This window comes from Cantharellus anzutake (assembly GCF_015039405.1).
Source record: "Cantharellus anzutake strain C23 chromosome Unknown EI90scaffold_43, whole genome shotgun sequence".
In the NCBI taxonomy this organism is placed as follows: domain Eukaryota; kingdom Fungi; phylum Basidiomycota; class Agaricomycetes; order Cantharellales; family Hydnaceae; genus Cantharellus; species Cantharellus anzutake.
The window spans coordinates 138,849-154,492 of NW_024066993.1; the positions used below are offsets into that span (position 1 = coordinate 138,849).

The 15,644-nt window shown below is 48.5% G+C and overlaps 8 protein-coding genes across 8 annotated transcripts; 6 read left to right on the forward strand and 2 right to left on the reverse strand.

Annotated features, from left to right (window-relative positions):
- Positions 1–752: 752 nt before the first annotated feature.
- On the forward strand, positions 753–1,160 carry EI90DRAFT_3018347 (uncharacterized protein; the record flags this gene model as incomplete). Its single annotated transcript, XM_039057224.1, has 1 exon — positions 753–1,160. The coding sequence occupies one exon, from the start codon at positions 753–755 to the stop codon at positions 1,158–1,160; it is 408 nt and encodes a 135-aa protein (XP_038913226.1).
- A 1,976-nt stretch (positions 1,161–3,136) lies between these two features.
- EI90DRAFT_2929307 (uncharacterized protein) lies at positions 3,137–3,439 on the forward strand (the record flags this gene model as incomplete). Its single annotated transcript, XM_039054984.1, has 1 exon — positions 3,137–3,439. The coding sequence occupies one exon, from the start codon at positions 3,137–3,139 to the stop codon at positions 3,437–3,439; it is 303 nt and encodes a 100-aa protein (XP_038913227.1).
- Positions 3,440–3,889: 450 nt separating this feature from the next.
- EI90DRAFT_3068667 (uncharacterized protein) lies at positions 3,890–5,560 on the forward strand. Its single transcript, XM_039061106.1, has 2 exons — positions 3,890–4,898; positions 5,058–5,560. Exons 1-2 carry the CDS (start codon positions 4,143–4,145, stop codon positions 5,535–5,537), a joined length of 1,236 nt encoding a protein of 411 aa, XP_038913228.1. The 5' UTR covers positions 3,890–4,142; the 3' UTR covers positions 5,538–5,560.
- Positions 5,561–7,139: 1,579 nt separating this feature from the next.
- EI90DRAFT_3127402 (uncharacterized protein) lies at positions 7,140–8,034 on the forward strand (the record flags this gene model as incomplete). Its single annotated transcript, XM_039064010.1, has 6 exons — positions 7,140–7,207; positions 7,293–7,389; positions 7,442–7,538; positions 7,615–7,746; positions 7,843–7,943; positions 8,011–8,034. 6 exons carry the CDS (start codon positions 7,140–7,142, stop codon positions 8,032–8,034), a joined length of 519 nt encoding a protein of 172 aa, XP_038913229.1.
- A 1,333-nt stretch (positions 8,035–9,367) lies between these two features.
- On the forward strand, positions 9,368–9,809 carry EI90DRAFT_2929283 (mitochondrial F1-F0 ATP synthase subunit F of fungi-domain-containing protein; the record flags this gene model as incomplete). The annotated part of the gene is made up of 2 exons (XM_039054983.1): positions 9,368–9,443; positions 9,556–9,809. The coding sequence occupies 2 exons, from the start codon at positions 9,368–9,370 to the stop codon at positions 9,807–9,809; spliced, it is 330 nt and encodes a 109-aa protein (XP_038913230.1).
- Positions 9,810–10,126: 317 nt separating this feature from the next.
- EI90DRAFT_3068676 (zinc-finger of the MIZ type in Nse subunit-domain-containing protein) lies at positions 10,127–11,497 on the reverse strand. The gene is made up of 7 exons (XM_039061107.1): positions 11,418–11,497; positions 11,139–11,359; positions 10,959–11,110; positions 10,787–10,909; positions 10,685–10,739; positions 10,531–10,633; positions 10,127–10,473 (listed from the first exon to the last, which is right to left on the reverse strand). Exons 2-7 carry the CDS (start codon positions 11,161–11,163, stop codon positions 10,257–10,259), a joined length of 675 nt encoding a protein of 224 aa, XP_038913231.1. The 5' UTR covers positions 11,164–11,359; positions 11,418–11,497; the 3' UTR covers positions 10,127–10,256.
- Positions 11,498–11,952: 455 nt separating this feature from the next.
- EI90DRAFT_3226469 (acyltransferase ChoActase/COT/CPT) lies at positions 11,953–14,547 on the forward strand (the record flags this gene model as incomplete). The annotated part of the gene is made up of 11 exons (XM_039066487.1): positions 11,953–12,027; positions 12,054–12,261; positions 12,345–12,468; positions 12,524–12,545; positions 12,678–12,793; positions 12,846–13,144; positions 13,210–13,230; positions 13,368–13,564; positions 13,678–13,911; positions 13,982–14,219; positions 14,277–14,547. The coding sequence occupies 11 exons, from the start codon at positions 11,953–11,955 to the stop codon at positions 14,453–14,455; spliced, it is 1,713 nt and encodes a 570-aa protein (XP_038913232.1). The 3' UTR covers positions 14,456–14,547.
- Positions 14,548–14,731: 184 nt separating this feature from the next.
- Positions 14,732–15,593, reverse strand: EI90DRAFT_2929321 (V-type ATPase; the record flags this gene model as incomplete). Its single annotated transcript, XM_039054985.1, has 6 exons — positions 14,732–14,845; positions 14,927–15,042; positions 15,121–15,196; positions 15,266–15,348; positions 15,464–15,476; positions 15,537–15,593. The coding sequence occupies 6 exons, from the start codon at positions 15,591–15,593 to the stop codon at positions 14,732–14,734; spliced, it is 459 nt and encodes a 152-aa protein (XP_038913233.1).
- Between the last annotated feature and the right edge of the window lie 51 nt (positions 15,594–15,644).

Below are 15,644 nucleotides of genomic sequence, written 5' to 3' on the forward strand. Positions count from 1 at the left end.
GGGCATTATTCTTAAGAGCAGTAAGGCCATTCTCAAGAGAGGTGAGAGTAATTAGAGGGGGGCTCAGCATCATGCACTGTCGCGTTGAAGGCACAATTTCTTTCCGGAACTGTCCCCTGTCATTCTCTCATTATATTGACTGTTATTAACCTTCGAAATGTGTATGTACATTCATATTTAAGCAGGAATACAATGGGTTACGGGCTGAATGCACATGTGGCGGTTTCATGTCTATTCTTTCTTAATATGTACATAGCTTCTGTGCTGCACTTTCTCCAATTACTATGGGTTACAGGCCAATTCTCAATATAAAAATTTCCCCCAGCACTATGGGTTATGGGAGAAGACAGGTTTATGGGTTAGCGGATGGTTTTGAATGGGAACCATACTGGTTCCCGGAAATGGCTATGGGTAATGATGGGTTATGGGTTATCACGGTTTCAACTGTATATATATACTCAACTTGTACATAGGTTACACCTGAGTAATAAAAATCAACTAGAGTTTACCCCCTTCAGTTCTGGTTGCCAGTTTAGTAAGTTAGGGCACAGACGTGTTACTTGGCACAGCGCTCCTGGCATAAGTCGCTGAGGCTGAAGCCCTCCGCCACGGAGACACTCCTTCATCTCAACATGGTCTCTGACACTTTCCACAATGTGAAGCAACGCATAAAAAGAGGAGAAGGCCATAACACAGTCGTCAACATCAAAGGAGCCTGGTTTCCCTGGAGGATGAGGGAAGGGGAGAACAGCATGTATCATGTGAGCATGCTCATGATGTGGAAGCCATGGCAGGGGAAAGAGGACCTGAAGCAAAGGGAACAAACATGGGAAAGAGCCTATGCTGAATTCGAAGAGAGTCAGCCCGGAATGGAACGCATCGCATCCAACATGCAATATCGGTACGAGTGCAAGGATGCAGCAGATCGAGACCAAGACTATGCAAGACAATTCAGTGGAAGGCAAGGCAATGAAGGAGGAAATGTGGAAAGTGATGAAGAGGATGGAGAAGATGACAGAGAGGAGGAAGGTGGAAACACAAGAATTGAGGGGCAAAGCATGGATGAAGGAGATGAAAGGGAATTGCGACGATCCATTGCCACATGCAAGCTGACTGAAGAGGTATTGCATGCAAGACAGGCAGTGGAAATTGCAAGGTGATGCAACGTCATCCCAGAGGACACGATAACATGGGAGTCATGCAAGGAAACGATACGACTAGCTGAGCACAAAGACGTGGCACAGTTCAATGCATGGTCGTTGGCGATGGCACAGAATCATGTTGCAGAGGAAAGTGGAGAAGGAATGCTCACACAAACAATGGCAGTGACAACTTTGGAAGAAGCGCTGAATGGAATGCATGAGAGGAGCAACGATTTTATGTGGCAGACAATTGAAATGCTGACAGAAAGCAGCAACGCATCCAATGATGTAGACGTCTCAAGCCTACATGAAGATCAGCTTTGTGCGTACGCAATGGTAACACATCACCTTGAAGCGAGGATTCGCAGAGAGGATGCAGAACAATTGCTGATGCTCCTGACTGGGGAAAGTGGGACAGGGAAGTCGCAAGTGATTCACAGTATTCGGCAATACTTCAAGAGCCGTGGCATGGAAGGGAAATTGGCCCTGGGTGCATACACAGGAATTGCTGCCAGTCTCATAGGAGGGAAGACGCTTCATGTGTTGTTTGGATTGACGGCTCAACGGTCAGGGAAGCCAGGTGTCAGGGCATACACCCTGACCTAGCCCATACCTGCATCCACACCTGCACTCGCACCCGCACCCACATCCGCACCTGGCTGCTGCACTTCCTGTGCACGCCCTGTGCCGGATGCTCAGTGCGGCTGGATGGCCCGGACCTCGGGTCTCGGATCTCATGTGACTTCCAGATATCTCCGGAAGTTTTCGATGTATTGTGGCCACTGTGGGAAGATGAGAAGTTAACTTCCTTCTCATCTCTGACCCACAGTAGGCAAGCTGTATATACTTGCCCTTTCATTTATGATCATCTCTGACCCACAGTAGTAGGATTGTGCCCTGGATAGGGCTGGCCAGACTTGAGGCTGTGGGCCATAGGGGAGGGTCATGGGGACCCAGGAGTCGTCCCCTGACACCAGGGGCCAGTAAAATCCGCAAACTGGCAAGCATGTGGGCAGGAAAGGAGTACCTCATAATTGATGAGTACTCAATGGTATCCCAATCACTGATGGCTCACCTCTCTACAATAATGGGGCTAATCAAGGCCCACAATGGGGAGGAGGAGAGGAGCTGCATGCCATGGGGAGGATTGAACGTGATAATTTGCGGGGACTTCCATCAGTTCAAGCCCATTGTGCAGAAAAGCAGCGCACCTTTGTACTGGCCAATATCGGTGGCACAGGATACAGGAGAGGACATAACAGGGTCAGAGCTATACCAACGATTTACCATGGTGGTGTGCTTGACACAGCAAATGCGAGCCCAAGATGCAGAGTGGACCGAATTCCTTCGATATGCGCGACATGGGAAATGCACAACTTCGCATTTGAAGATGCTTTGGAGACTCCTTGTGACATCAAAGGATTGTCCCCCAACAAACACGAAGGAGGCCCCATGGAAGGAAGCCATATTGGTGATGCCCCAACACGCAGTGAGGGTCTTGTGGAATGAGCAAGCAATGCAATTGCAGAACGACAGGCAGATGGTTGTACAACTTTCATGCAGAAGACATGATTGGGGGGCAACCATTAACGATATGTGAGGAGTGGGCGATGGCACAGCATGTGCTGAAGGATAACAGTTATAGTGGCAGGCTGAAGCATCAAGGTGGACTGGCAAGGAAAGTGCCCCTGGCGGAGGGATGCAAAGTGATCATCACCACAAATCTGGATACCGACATGGATATCACAAATGGGGCAAGAGGAGAAGTTGTCAAAATATGGGCAGATCCTCGAGAAATCATAATGACAGCAATCGACAGCATTCAAGACATGAAATACCCACCAATGTGCATTGTGGTGAAATTGGATAGATACCGAGGAAAGTGCATCCAAGGGTTGGAAGAGGTAACAATCCCCATATTTCCGATTCTTCGATCTTTTGACATATTCATGCCAAACAGTGACAAAAAGAAGGTCCACTGACACCAGATCACGATGGATAGTGCATATGCATTTACAGATTATCATGTGCAAGGACAAACCATCGACTACTTATGGGCAGACATCGGGACACCTCTGAAAGGAAGCCTAACACCGTTCAATGTGTATGTGACATTGTCGAGGGCACGAGGCCAATCAAATGTACAATTGCTGCAAGACTTCAAAGACAGCCTCTTCACGACAACACCATGTGAGGTGTTAGAACAAGAAGACGAACGATTAATGAATCTCAATAGAGAAACTAAGCAAGACTGGGAAAGAAGGCAAGGACGAAGAGGACAGAGAATGGATGGCTAGATGGGAAATAGCAAGAACAAAAGAAAAAATATATTGCACATCTCCAGCCAATGAAAGTGTGGGAAGGCTTGAAGTAATCAAACAGCAAGCTGGAAATTATATTGAATTTAACAATTGCATCAGATGACCACGCAGCAACTAAATGGGTGAATACGTCAGATTCAGCATCAGTTTTCACGTAATATTAACACCAGAGAGTGACCTGCTGTGCAGGTAATAAGAGTAGATATATCGCGCAAGAGCAAAACCATCCATACTTAGGTGCAAAGAAATTTTAAAGGGAAACTCATTTTCAAATTAATCACATTTATTCTGGCTACCAAACGTGACCATCAGCATTTTTGGATCATGCTCCCACGGTCAAGGTCACGCGCCTGCCGGTCGCTTGTTGTGGCATCGGAAATGAAGGCTGTGCACCTGGCAGAAATTTTGTGTCACGCTTGGGATGCACCGGTAGTTGGTCGTGTGGGTACAGTAAGCGGAACACCTGCCCCCACATTCAGGGACTTTCTCATCGCTTTTTTCCCCGATAAACCGGTTTTCGCTGTAAGACCCTGACGTTATTTTTAACGAAAAACTCCTTCATAAAAAACTCCTTCATAGAACGCTTCGATCAGAACTCGCTCCCAGCTATTAGTATGTGTTAATGCGAGTCCTATTACACTGGCACTAGTGCTCGAATAGCCACTCCCTGGTAGATAACATGCCATCCGAGCTCACTCCCGTCCCGCCGGGTTTACTCGTCACATTCAACCAAACGGCAGACTCATGCACACAATCACTCAACGTTCTTAAAAATACATCTTACACAATCGAATTACACTCACACGCACACGCACAATGGCCCACCCTTCAATCCATACTGACAGACTACACCTCGATCCTCTCCCTCATTTACACACACTCAACGAACCTCTCCTTAGCAATGAAACCGCCTTCAACTTATCCAGCAGTCCCCCGTCTTCTATCCGATCTCACCTCTGACATCACAAAATTAACTTCTTGCGTCCAATTCTTAAGTTCCTGGTACGGTGCAACATTGTACAACGAAGCATCTTGGAAAGCGCGAGAAACCATCGACACCGTTCGAGCACTCGTCCAGACATTCATCCCGAGTCATTCCTTCTCCCCCCATGACAACGTCCCATTCACCGATCATGCACCACACGACTTTTCCAAAACCTACCTCATCCGGACAAACGCCATCCACGCCTCGATAGAATCCACCAAAAAGGGACTCTCAAAATCCAATGCTCAAGCAGTCCTTAAAGTTTGGGATACACATTCTGATTCCATTCAGGATGCATTGGAGGAGTGTGAGGAGTTGACCAGGGAACCGCCCCCAGATGATGAGGTCAATGAGGAGAGCGAGGATAGCGAGGATGACGGGTGGGATGAAATTATGGGTGGCAAGACCGGTCGGAGACTCACACCCGAAGAACGAGACCGGGCTAAAAAGGTATCCGCCCCTGCCATTGTGCCCAACGGCCTTGATCTGACATAAATTTTGTTTTCATCTCGATTCCAAAACCACAACTCTTCCGTTATGGCACCGCGCGGGCTGGTGCACGGATCCATCGAAATTTTTTGGCTGTGCCATTACTGCACCATTGCCCAGACACGAATGCTCGTGAAATTAACACTCTCCCTCCACCGCCGTCTTTCACAATACACCCTCCCTTCCTACTCTCTTCCTACCTCAGCAGAAGCAACCCACACCCTCGACACGTTCCTCTCTCATTCAACCACCCTCACATCTACAATAGACGACCTCGTTTCCTCTCTCCATCCCCAACCTCCAACACCGGACCAGGAGAAATCGATTGATACTGACAGTGACGGCAGTCAAATCGATACTCCACCCATCCAAGAATTCACCACCACATTATCAGCATTAAAATGTCTCGTTCTACCGGAAACGACCACTATTGAAGGGGCAACAAAGAAACTTGCTGATGGGTTAAATTTACAACAGCAACAACGCTCTTCGACGTCCGCCTTGACTAGCACTGCAATTCGTACATCCAGCGATAACAACACGCGATGGTTTACGCTTTGCTTTGCTCAAATCGAAAAAACAGCTCAATCTCTCAGATAACTTTCCCCCCACTCTGAAAAAACTCTGGAACCAAAGACCGGTGTTGGATAGGGAGAAGAAATACATGCGCACAAGCGTACATACGTCGCGTCGATCGCATAGCCATGGGACTTGGGATCCCCGTAACGGACTTGCTAGAGTGCTTAAGAGTCCAGGAGAAATGCATGTTGCGTTGGTCTATTGTCTGTCTTAACTGGTTGGAATAGACATTTACGATGGTTAGAGAGGTGGCTCTATGCGCATGTAAAAAAAAAAAAAACACACACTCAGCGACCACCTATATGCATGGATGGATGGATGGATTCATTTTAGAGTACGTAACCGTGCCTATCGGCATATGCCGTACTATAGTGACTCGGGTGAAAAAAGTTTGGAGAACATAAGGATGTGAAGAAAGGAATTTGTTTGACCTAGGAAGTATGAGACATCGAGTAATCAATGGTGTGAAGGAGAATAAAGTGAGATGAAGCAATAACACATAAAGGGGCATGCGACCCCTGCACTGAGGTTGAACAACGGGTGAGGGAGAATGGAGGTGGAAAGAGGTTGGATAGAGAAAAGGACACGCGACCCCCAGTGTTGGGGTCGCATGTTTTGCTGCTGTGTGCCTATGGTTAAGTCAATGTTTGAGTGCGCGGTTCTTGCGGGTGGGTGAGTTGGAGGGTGCTTTCACGGGTTTATGTCACGGTAGGCTGGTGAGTGTTCCAGTGGCAGCGAAAGGCGATGGGTGTTGGTGGCATCTTGCTCATGCTTGTTGAATAAAGGCATGTGGCAGATAGGCCTTTGGTAGAAGGGGTAGTGGAGAGAAATGAAAGTGTTGGGGTGACGGCAGGACTTGAACCTGCATTCCTTGCAGTCAACTTTTTGTCGGCATATGGGGCTATTGTTGGCGCTACCACTATCGCGCCTCGTCACGAAGAGGTAGTGGAGAGAAAGATGAATCGGAAGGGTGTTGGGGTGATGGCAGGACTTGAACCTGCACTCCTCCGGCCTGCCCATGGACTTATGGAGGCTACCATTGGCGCTACCACTATTGCACCTCACCATCCCAAAAGGTAGTGGAGAAGAGAAAAAGAAGGAAGGGTTGGGGTGACGGTGGGACTTGAACCCACAGTCCTCTGGCCAGTCCCGTCTGGGCTTACGGAGGTCACCATTGGCGTTGCCACTATCGCGCTCGTCATCCCAAAAAGGTAGTGGTGAGAAGAAAAAGGAAGGGTTGGCTTGACGGCGGGACATGCACCCGCGCTCTTGCATCTCTCCAGCCAGTGCGGCTCTGGGCTTACGGGGTTGCGGTTGATTGGCATTACCACGGTGGCCACGTCATCCTCCCTTCAGATGTTAGAGGCCTAATTAGTTTTAAACAGGGGCACCGCGTGAAGGTTTAGGCCCGTGCCGGGTGTTCGCTGTGGTAGCAGAACTCCCCCTCGACTGACATCCATCGTCGAGGCCCCACCTATATGCATGTACTCGCGCCGTCCTCAAAAGGGCTGCACCTGCTAGCGTGGCCGAGATCAGGTGGTCGCCGAGTTTTTTCTTTTTCTTTTGTAATTATGGGAACGAGTTTAAGAAAAATTCGCCGACCCCCCTGGCTCCCATTAACGTATGACCGCGACGGGTAGGGTCGAATCAGTCACCCTTGGATACCTCGCGCTGACCGCTAATCAGGAATGGTGGGTTTTTCCGAGTCGTTCCGCTTCTTCAGCTGTGTCGCATCTGAGTTGACACCTGCCTGTCTCTTCTGGGATTGATCGATAGGTATATGATAAGTGACGAGAAATCGGAGGACGCCGCTACGTTCACGGCTACATTGTATCAAAATGGTATCACTCAAAGCGTGAGCTTCAAGGATAATGTACATTATCTTTGTCCACCATTGAGTTTGCTTTCCAAATGCAATTCTCCAGAATGCTCCAACTTCCCGTCAATATTTGGCAGGTCTCATCCCACGAGGCACTATACTCACTATGTCGGGCAATGCTATTTTGGGAACTTCAGAGTTAAGTACGTCGACCCGGGAGCACTCATTATCTAACCCGATCTAATTCCACCAATTTCCCCTTATAAACGTCAAACACAGCTTTGGCCAATGCCACCGCTGGCTCTGGTGGCCCAGTTTCCATGGATGGAAAGGAATACGAGACGGCAATCTGGGATTACGATGCTTCAACTCAAAAGATTACACCCATATGGTCAGACCTTCCTATTCACAGTGAGTGTCTCCTTCGGGGATTCATACCCTTCGGCAGTGAAGGGGCCTCTCTATCCACATTGCACGGCGACACTCACTTGGAACACTCCCACTCAGGAAACCCAGTGTTATCAGTCGTGTGGGATTCAGGGCTGCAGATGATCTGTCTCACGCCAACGCCAGAGCGCTTCATCAACACTAAAGCTCGGCATCTTGTGGTGCGTATGTCTCGTTGTGTTCGAGCCTGTGTTGCTAATGATCTTTGACCGTGTGTCGGCCTTGCAGATTCTCTCTCTAGTTGATGACTGACGAGTCATCACACCAATGACAGACTTTTTATTTGCTGTGAGCCGTGCAGGTTTGGCTCTTTGCTTATCCCGTTATCGAGACATCTATACTGGTTATAGAAGGTTTTGGTGCTGATTATACCATTTAAGACCGGAATGAATTTCGAGGGGAGGTGTCCTTTCATACTGGTGCATCAGTTTGCAAGGTGCGGGAACGAGCAGTCTTTCGCTGCATCCCTGTGGACTATACCATGTCCATTCACGCACGCTCTCTTACGTTGGGAATTAGAAAATGCAGTGTTTCACCATCCAAGTCAATGGATCGTTTCTTCCTCCGGGATGCGGCTTCAGACCTATCATCGATGATACGATGACACCAAACCCTTGAGACATCAATACAGGAATGACGAAATTTTTCTCAAAGTATTTGCTGTCAGTGTGCTTGGGGCCAACTCCAAAGACAATGGATCGAACGCTAAGTTTCACACCGTGCAGACACCTCAATGAGAACGTTGAACTTCAACCTGCAACGGAAAACTGGTCGAGTCACGGAATGCTGCACACCCTTGGGCTGGGTCGCCAATTGCTGGCCAAAAAAAAATCCATGGGCTTTGGTCCAATTAAGTTCCACGCTCTGTGCACCTATGGTACGCTGCTTGGGAAAGAGTAACGCTGAAGGAGGTAATCGCACAGACAAAGAGAGAGCAAATTAGGAGGTCACAGTCAAAACAGAAGCGACCCAAAGAACTCCCGAAACACAAATGGAAGAGAAACCCAACGCTGAGCCATAAATATCCAGGATCCTGCCCATAAGATACTTACATACTAGGTCCCTACGCGCGTCGATTCCTAGACTAACATAACGTTTTAGACATGTCGCACGACGGCTGTGATAGCTGATAAAATGGCCAGGTGCTGGCGCTCCGGCCCATGCAGTGCGCCCAGCTATAGATAGGATGAACGGACTACCCGGTGACTTTGGTAAGGAATACTGGATGGATATGCAGGAGATCATAAATTAGGTTCCACCCCGATTGGTGCGATACAACCCATTGCGCACCCTGTCGTACGCCGACTGACATGTTGCAGTTCAGGCCAAACTCAGTTGAGAAGAGTTTTCGATCCCAAGAGGCCAAGGAAAGGAACTTGGATCCCGACAAGAATGATTCCAGTATCGTTGGAGCCACCTGGTTGTGGCAGCCAATAGTACGTGTGGATTCACTCACACTTGTGCTACCAGAATCCTCCGCAATCTCTTGCAGCCTGTGATCGTGAAAAGTGGCAGAAGGATTCGGGGAAATTCACGGATTGGGTCACGTTATCCGTGGGAATCGCCGAACCATCCCAACCACAAAATGCGTGCATCGCTCGTCCGTCACACACTGGGCAACCTCGTCCCGCCAAAGATTGCTTCGCCTTCAGCGGTGGTGAGTTTTTCCCTCCTGCTCATGTTCTTGGTCTTGTGCTCAATCCGGAACTAAACCTCGCTGATGCTCATGTCTTTTCCTACGCCCGGCTTTTCCTCGATACACTCAGTCTGGAGGAGGCGCAGGTGCCAGCATGGCCTCCGTGGTTGACTTCTACTCTAAGTTGCCAAAAGGGCCTGCTAAGGCCCCCGCCATTTCTGGAATCAAGGCCAAATTTTTCAATGGCAAGAATGCATCGGTCGCACCATTCCTTGGTACCCTAACTGCCATATTGTTGCTGGGATACACTATTGACTACAACAGTGTGTATTCCTATCTAACCATTTTTAACCGAGTTCTGAGTTTCCCATTCATCCTTCAGTGCATTTGAGTAAGTCCTACGCGGGTGCCAATCCATCGCCTGTGACTCATTTCCCCCTTAGAACACCACAAGAACTACGAGCATTAGAATGCACCCGGATTTTAGAGGAACCTTGTATCTATCCGGTGCATAATCGAGATAATGGGGTCCGATATCGTAGCCCGCAATGAGATCAGACAAACACTGAGCGTTCGCTGTCCACTCCTTAACCCACGTAGCCCCGTGATGGACTGCCTATTCTCCGGCAACTTGTGTTTCGTTGGTGGCTCTGCTCCTCAGGTCAGCGTGGCATCAGGGTTCCGCGGGGATTATGTCCTTCACATCTTGTCTCTGACTCGGTATGAGTGACACCCAATCCCGATATGCTGGCTACAAATCAAGGCAAAATACATATACACATATACATAAATGAGCAGAAAACTGGCAGGATGTTCAATCCTTAGTATAAGCACGTCCTCACTCTTCATCGGACTCGATTTCAATGTTCTCATTTTCTTCGGCTTTCTCCTTTTCCCTTCGTATTCTAGCCTTCACTCTAAATTCTAGCCCACGATTAACCTCAAGGTCGTGAGGCGAGATTATCTCATGGCAACCAGTAGCAGGACATTCTTTCGGTCGACCATGAAGGTATTCGTTGATGGACTTTTTGGAGAATGAATGTTTGCATTTTTTGCTATTGGAAAGGGGCGTAAACGTATGCTGGAGAATAGGAACGTGGAAGCAAACATACGCCGTGACAGGGTCTTCGAATAATGTGAGTGAAAGAGGACATTTGAGATCCTGGGTTGTGCCTCCAACTTCGAAGTCATCCTCGTCCTCTTCATCTCCTTCCTCTGTAACGGTTATTAGATGACTCGGTCATATCGGTTGACAGTGTGGCGCACCCCGAGGAATTGAGTTGATGATAGGATCCATGGGCTCCTCAGGATGTCTCGCATTCTGAGCAGAAGTGAGCCAATGCTAGCGCAACCCCGTGCAAAGCTCACCCATATGTCTTCTCTAAATGAGCCGTATAAATTGTTCTTCGCGTATTTCTGGCGCGTTGTTTTGGCTTCATATGCCATTTTACCCTTCTTAACTTCTTTAGTGTATAGTTCCTTCGCACTGCTCTACGAGAATGTCAATTGAGGGACGCGCCCGACAAGGTGGAAACATTACTGATAGGGTTCGCTGCCCAACTTGAAGAGCCACTTGTCTGAGAGCCTTCTGATGATCCCCGATTGAGGCCTCCGCATCTATTAGGGTTTTGAAGGAGGCATCGAGTTTTTGGACTTCCTGGCCGGGGGTCGTAAGGATGTACAAAATAGTTCCTGCATTAACTGCACCTTCCCATTTGACTCGGAAGCTCTCCCTCGAGCAGCATTGCGGTATTTTTGAACGTTTCATATGCACCTTCCCAATTCTTCGCCAAGGAATCCCAGTGGCTGCCCAGTAGGAGGATCTGTTGTTTGTCCGCTGGGAAGAGCGATTACAAGAAGATTTTCTGACTAGGTGGCGGTGGCAGCGATTCACTCACATGGGGGAAGTGGTTGGTCGGTGAAGTTTTCAATCAGTTCGTTCTAGGAAGAGCGCGTCATAGTTAACAAGGACGCATTGTCGACGCGTCTAAGTCCTCACCAATTCCTCCTGGAGTTTCTGGTCATCACCATCATCCACCTCATCCTCGTCATTATCGGACCCAGGGGCCTGGTTCGATTCCTCTTCTGCTGCAGATGACTGGCGCGCCCCGCGTCCCCTCGCACTGGCTACGCCGCTCTGCTGGCTTGATCCTTGCTCCATCCCGTCATCTTCATCAACAACACGGCGCCTAATGTTGCCGTTGGCCGCTCGAGGCATGCCAGCAGTTATTGACCCAGTGTTTCCTTCAAGGTAAGCAATATCAAAATCGGGCGCTGATGAGGTAAGCAAAACACACCGGCTCAAAGGGAGAAACCGTGTGAAATTCAGTTCCGCTCATTATAAACCCGGTTGGGGGTTCTGGTGAAGGGAAAGGAATTGGGAATTGCTAACCCCGTAATCCTCGAATTGACCTATGCTACGTGCTCGTCAATTGGGGAGACCAGCCGTACTGAAGCCAACGGTGAGTGTCATCATCGTGTTTGCTGGCGTTTCTGGGACCTTGACCCTTCCTTGGTGTCAATCCCAGGTCAGCATGCCGCGAAATATTTCTGCCTCGCGCCCAGGCAAGTCCGAGCAAGTTCCCCCGGGCTATTCGATCGACCCAACGGTTGGGCCGATGCTTGCATTCCAAAGATCACTGCCTCATTTACGGTGCCAACCCTTGCCAGCACAACGGCCAAATACCTCGAAATTGTCCAGCCCCACCAAACCAAAGAGGAGTTTGGGAGAACCAAGAAAGCTGCTGAGGAGTTTGCAAGTTCCGATCTTGGGAAAGAGTTGCAGAGGAGGCTAGAGGCTCGGGCTGCAAATAACGAGACCGGCCCGAACTGGTTGCAGATTGGTGGAATGATGCCGCATACATGGGTTATCGAGGTGCGTCAACTGCCTATTATCCAATTTATTCACGCTGAAAGCTGTGATTAGATCCTGTCGTGGTCTTTGTTTCATATTTCTTCGTGCACGTAGACGACAAGCTTCGCCGAACGCCCGAAAAGCGTGCAGCTGCTCTTATAAGAGCTATGCTTCCGTTCCGTGAATTGGTGGAGACGTAAGAGCGCCTCTAAATTTAATCCTAGCTTGGGTTTCACAGTGTCTTTGCGCAGGCAACAGCTTATTCCAGACAAAGTACGAGGTATCCCATTATGCATGGACTCGTACAAGTGGCTGTGAGTCGAATATCAACGGTTCTGGTTGCGCGCCATGTTAAGTTTTCCTCAGATTTAATGCGTCCGGTATCCCGTTAAACCATCCGACAAGGCTGTCAAGTATAACCCCCAACAGAATAACCATATTACATTCATCCGCAAGAACAAGTTCTACACTGTTGACTTGGACCACGAAGGCGTTCAGCTTTCTACTGCCGAATTAGAATCGTATGTGTTTTCGCTGGAACTATGTCCATGGCTGTTACTGATTTATTTTCAGTCAAATCAAGCGAGTCATTGACGTGGCCGGCACAGTCGAGGGGCCTGCTATCGGTGCCCTCACATCCGAGAATCGCGACATCTGGACAGACGCACGTGAAGCCCTTCTCGCCGTATCACCGAGCAATGCCGAGGCTCTGCGGCAGATTGAGAGTTCTGTTATCATTGTCGCGTTGGATGACTCTAAGCCTGTGACACGCGAAGCAATCTCGAGTGCCGTTTGGGCTGGAAATGCGAAGAACAGGTTTTACGACAAGCATCAGTTCATTGTGTTCGATAACGGGCGTAGCGGGTTCCTTGGTACGTGCACCCCGGCATCCTTTAAATCAAAATTAAGTTAACAAATCCAACTTATTCCAACATAGGCGAACACTCGTGTATGGATGGTGCGTGGAGTTGGGCTCCAAATTGTTGGGGTGTGATAAATTCACTAACTTGGATCCCCACGATCAACATTTCCTCATCCTTTCCGCTCCCACACGCACCAATTGTTCCACAACGCCGAAAATGAATGCGTAAATAGGGACACCGACCCTCCGAATGAACGAATTCATCATCTCGAGCGTTGCCCGTGGCAAAGTTGATCATGGCTCACCCAGCGTTCGACCCAACATCCCACAACCTAAGGAGGTTACCTTCAAACTCGATGCGAAGACCAATAAGTACATTATTGAGGCCACTGAGCACTATAATGAACTTGTTGCCCAGCATTCTATGGATGTGAGTTTCATTGGATCCTGGGATTTTACTCTTCCCGAAGTTACTGTCATCCCCCTTCATGATTATTCCACAATCTCTTCTTCGTTTGATCAGTACTCACAAGACTGATTTAGGTATTGCATTATGAAGGCTACGGCTCGTCGTACATCAAGAAGCACAAGATATCTCCTGACGCATGGGTTCAAATGGTCAAGCAACTGGCATTCCATAAGCTCACCCAGCGCCCATCCGTCGTGTACGAAAGTGCGCAAACCAGGAAATTCCAGCTCGGGCGGACAGAAGTCATTCGGAGTACCAGCAATGAGGCGAAGGCATTTGTTGAAGCAATGGAAGATCCTCATGCCACTGTACGTGCCTCTCCCTGAGTAATTCATTCACCTTTCATTTTATGATGTACGATTCTTTTTCGGTATCAAGGACAAACACCGATCTGAGCTCCTCCGCCGTGCTGCTGCGCGTCATCTGCAATATGCTGCGTGGGCTGCGGATGGACAAGGAGTCGATCGACATCTTTTTGGTCTGAAGAAACTCCTCAGGGAAGGCGAGCCTACGCCCTCCATCTACACAGATCCAGCGTTTTCCAAGACGAACCATTGGGAACTATCAACTTCACAGCTTTCCAGCCCCTGGTTTGACGGATGGGGCTATGGAGAAGGTAAGCTTCATTTCAGGCTTCTGAGTCTGGTACACTCATTGTAATTTGAATTGTTAGTCGTACCTGATGGTTTCGGTCTCTCGTACGCTATTGGTGCTGACTACCTTCGTTGGACGATCACTACGATCACTGGCAAGGGCGCTGAATTAAAACACTACCTTGCCGAGGCAGCCACTGAGATAAAGCGCATGACGGAGAGCGCAGCGCACGAAGCCGAGGTCAAGGCTAGATTGTAAAAGCCTTGAAGGCGCACTGCTGCACAAGCAGAGCACAATATCCTAAAAGAATTCACGTGTCATTATACTTAGATTAGATCTTCACTATACATAATACTTGTTTCGTGCTTCTTCAGTGAATCATTAGTTCGGAATAAATACAATGGCGAGTCATAAAAGACATTGTCCGTGTCAATGTGATGATGCGCAGACGCGGGGCAGGTCTACACCGCCCGTTTGCGTATTGAGGATCAGGGCAATGATCAACCTGCACGACAAGTCAGATTCGAAATCCTATCAAAAAAATGACTGCGCAATAACTAACCCATATAACCCCAACACTTCTGAGAAAATGAGGATAAGAACCATACCCACGAATACTCTTGACTCGTACACGTATGCTCGTACACACTAATAGAGACAAAGGGGCGAGCAAAGATAGCATTAGTGGAATCAAGTTTTCACACAAAAACCACAAAAAAAAAAACATACTGCGTCTCCAACTATTCCAATCGCGTAGCCCGCAGCCATCCCAGTGATTCCACAACACAAACCAGCAGCAAGATGAATGAAACCATTGAAAAGCGGGTAATCTTTACTCGGGTCCACTGAACATAGTGAGTGGTTGAAAAAATGGTCAGCGGAAGCTGGTGATTTTTTGTGACGGAGGAGCTGATGAAACTCACGGTCCCCTGCTATCATCACAGATACGACCAGGCCATAAACGGCGATGATACCAGACATCACAACCGGTATGAGGGACTAAACAACCACGAAAAAAAAAAAGAACCTGAGTATGAAGTTTGTAACCACAACATGCATCAAACGAACCTTCATGACTAAATCTGGACGAAAGACGGCAAGACCAGAGATACCAATGCCCGCTTTCGACGTTCCAAAGGCAGCACCAATAGCTAGACGAGAAAGCCAAAACGAAAGTAAAGTCAGATGAAAGAGAGCCATTATTCGTGATACGTTCAACGCGCTTCCCCACCACTTTGTTCATGGTTGGTTAGCGTTCTTACGCACTGCTAAAGATCATCTATATGGGGAGGGGGGAATTGAATACGATTTCTAAAAAGTTTTGTACAACGATACTCACGGCTGACGCCACGCCGGCGAACCCGAAGAATGAGGCATACGGTGGACAAGCAGACATCTTGTGAGGGGGGAGAAATGGCACAATCCGGCTTACGTAATGTGACGATAT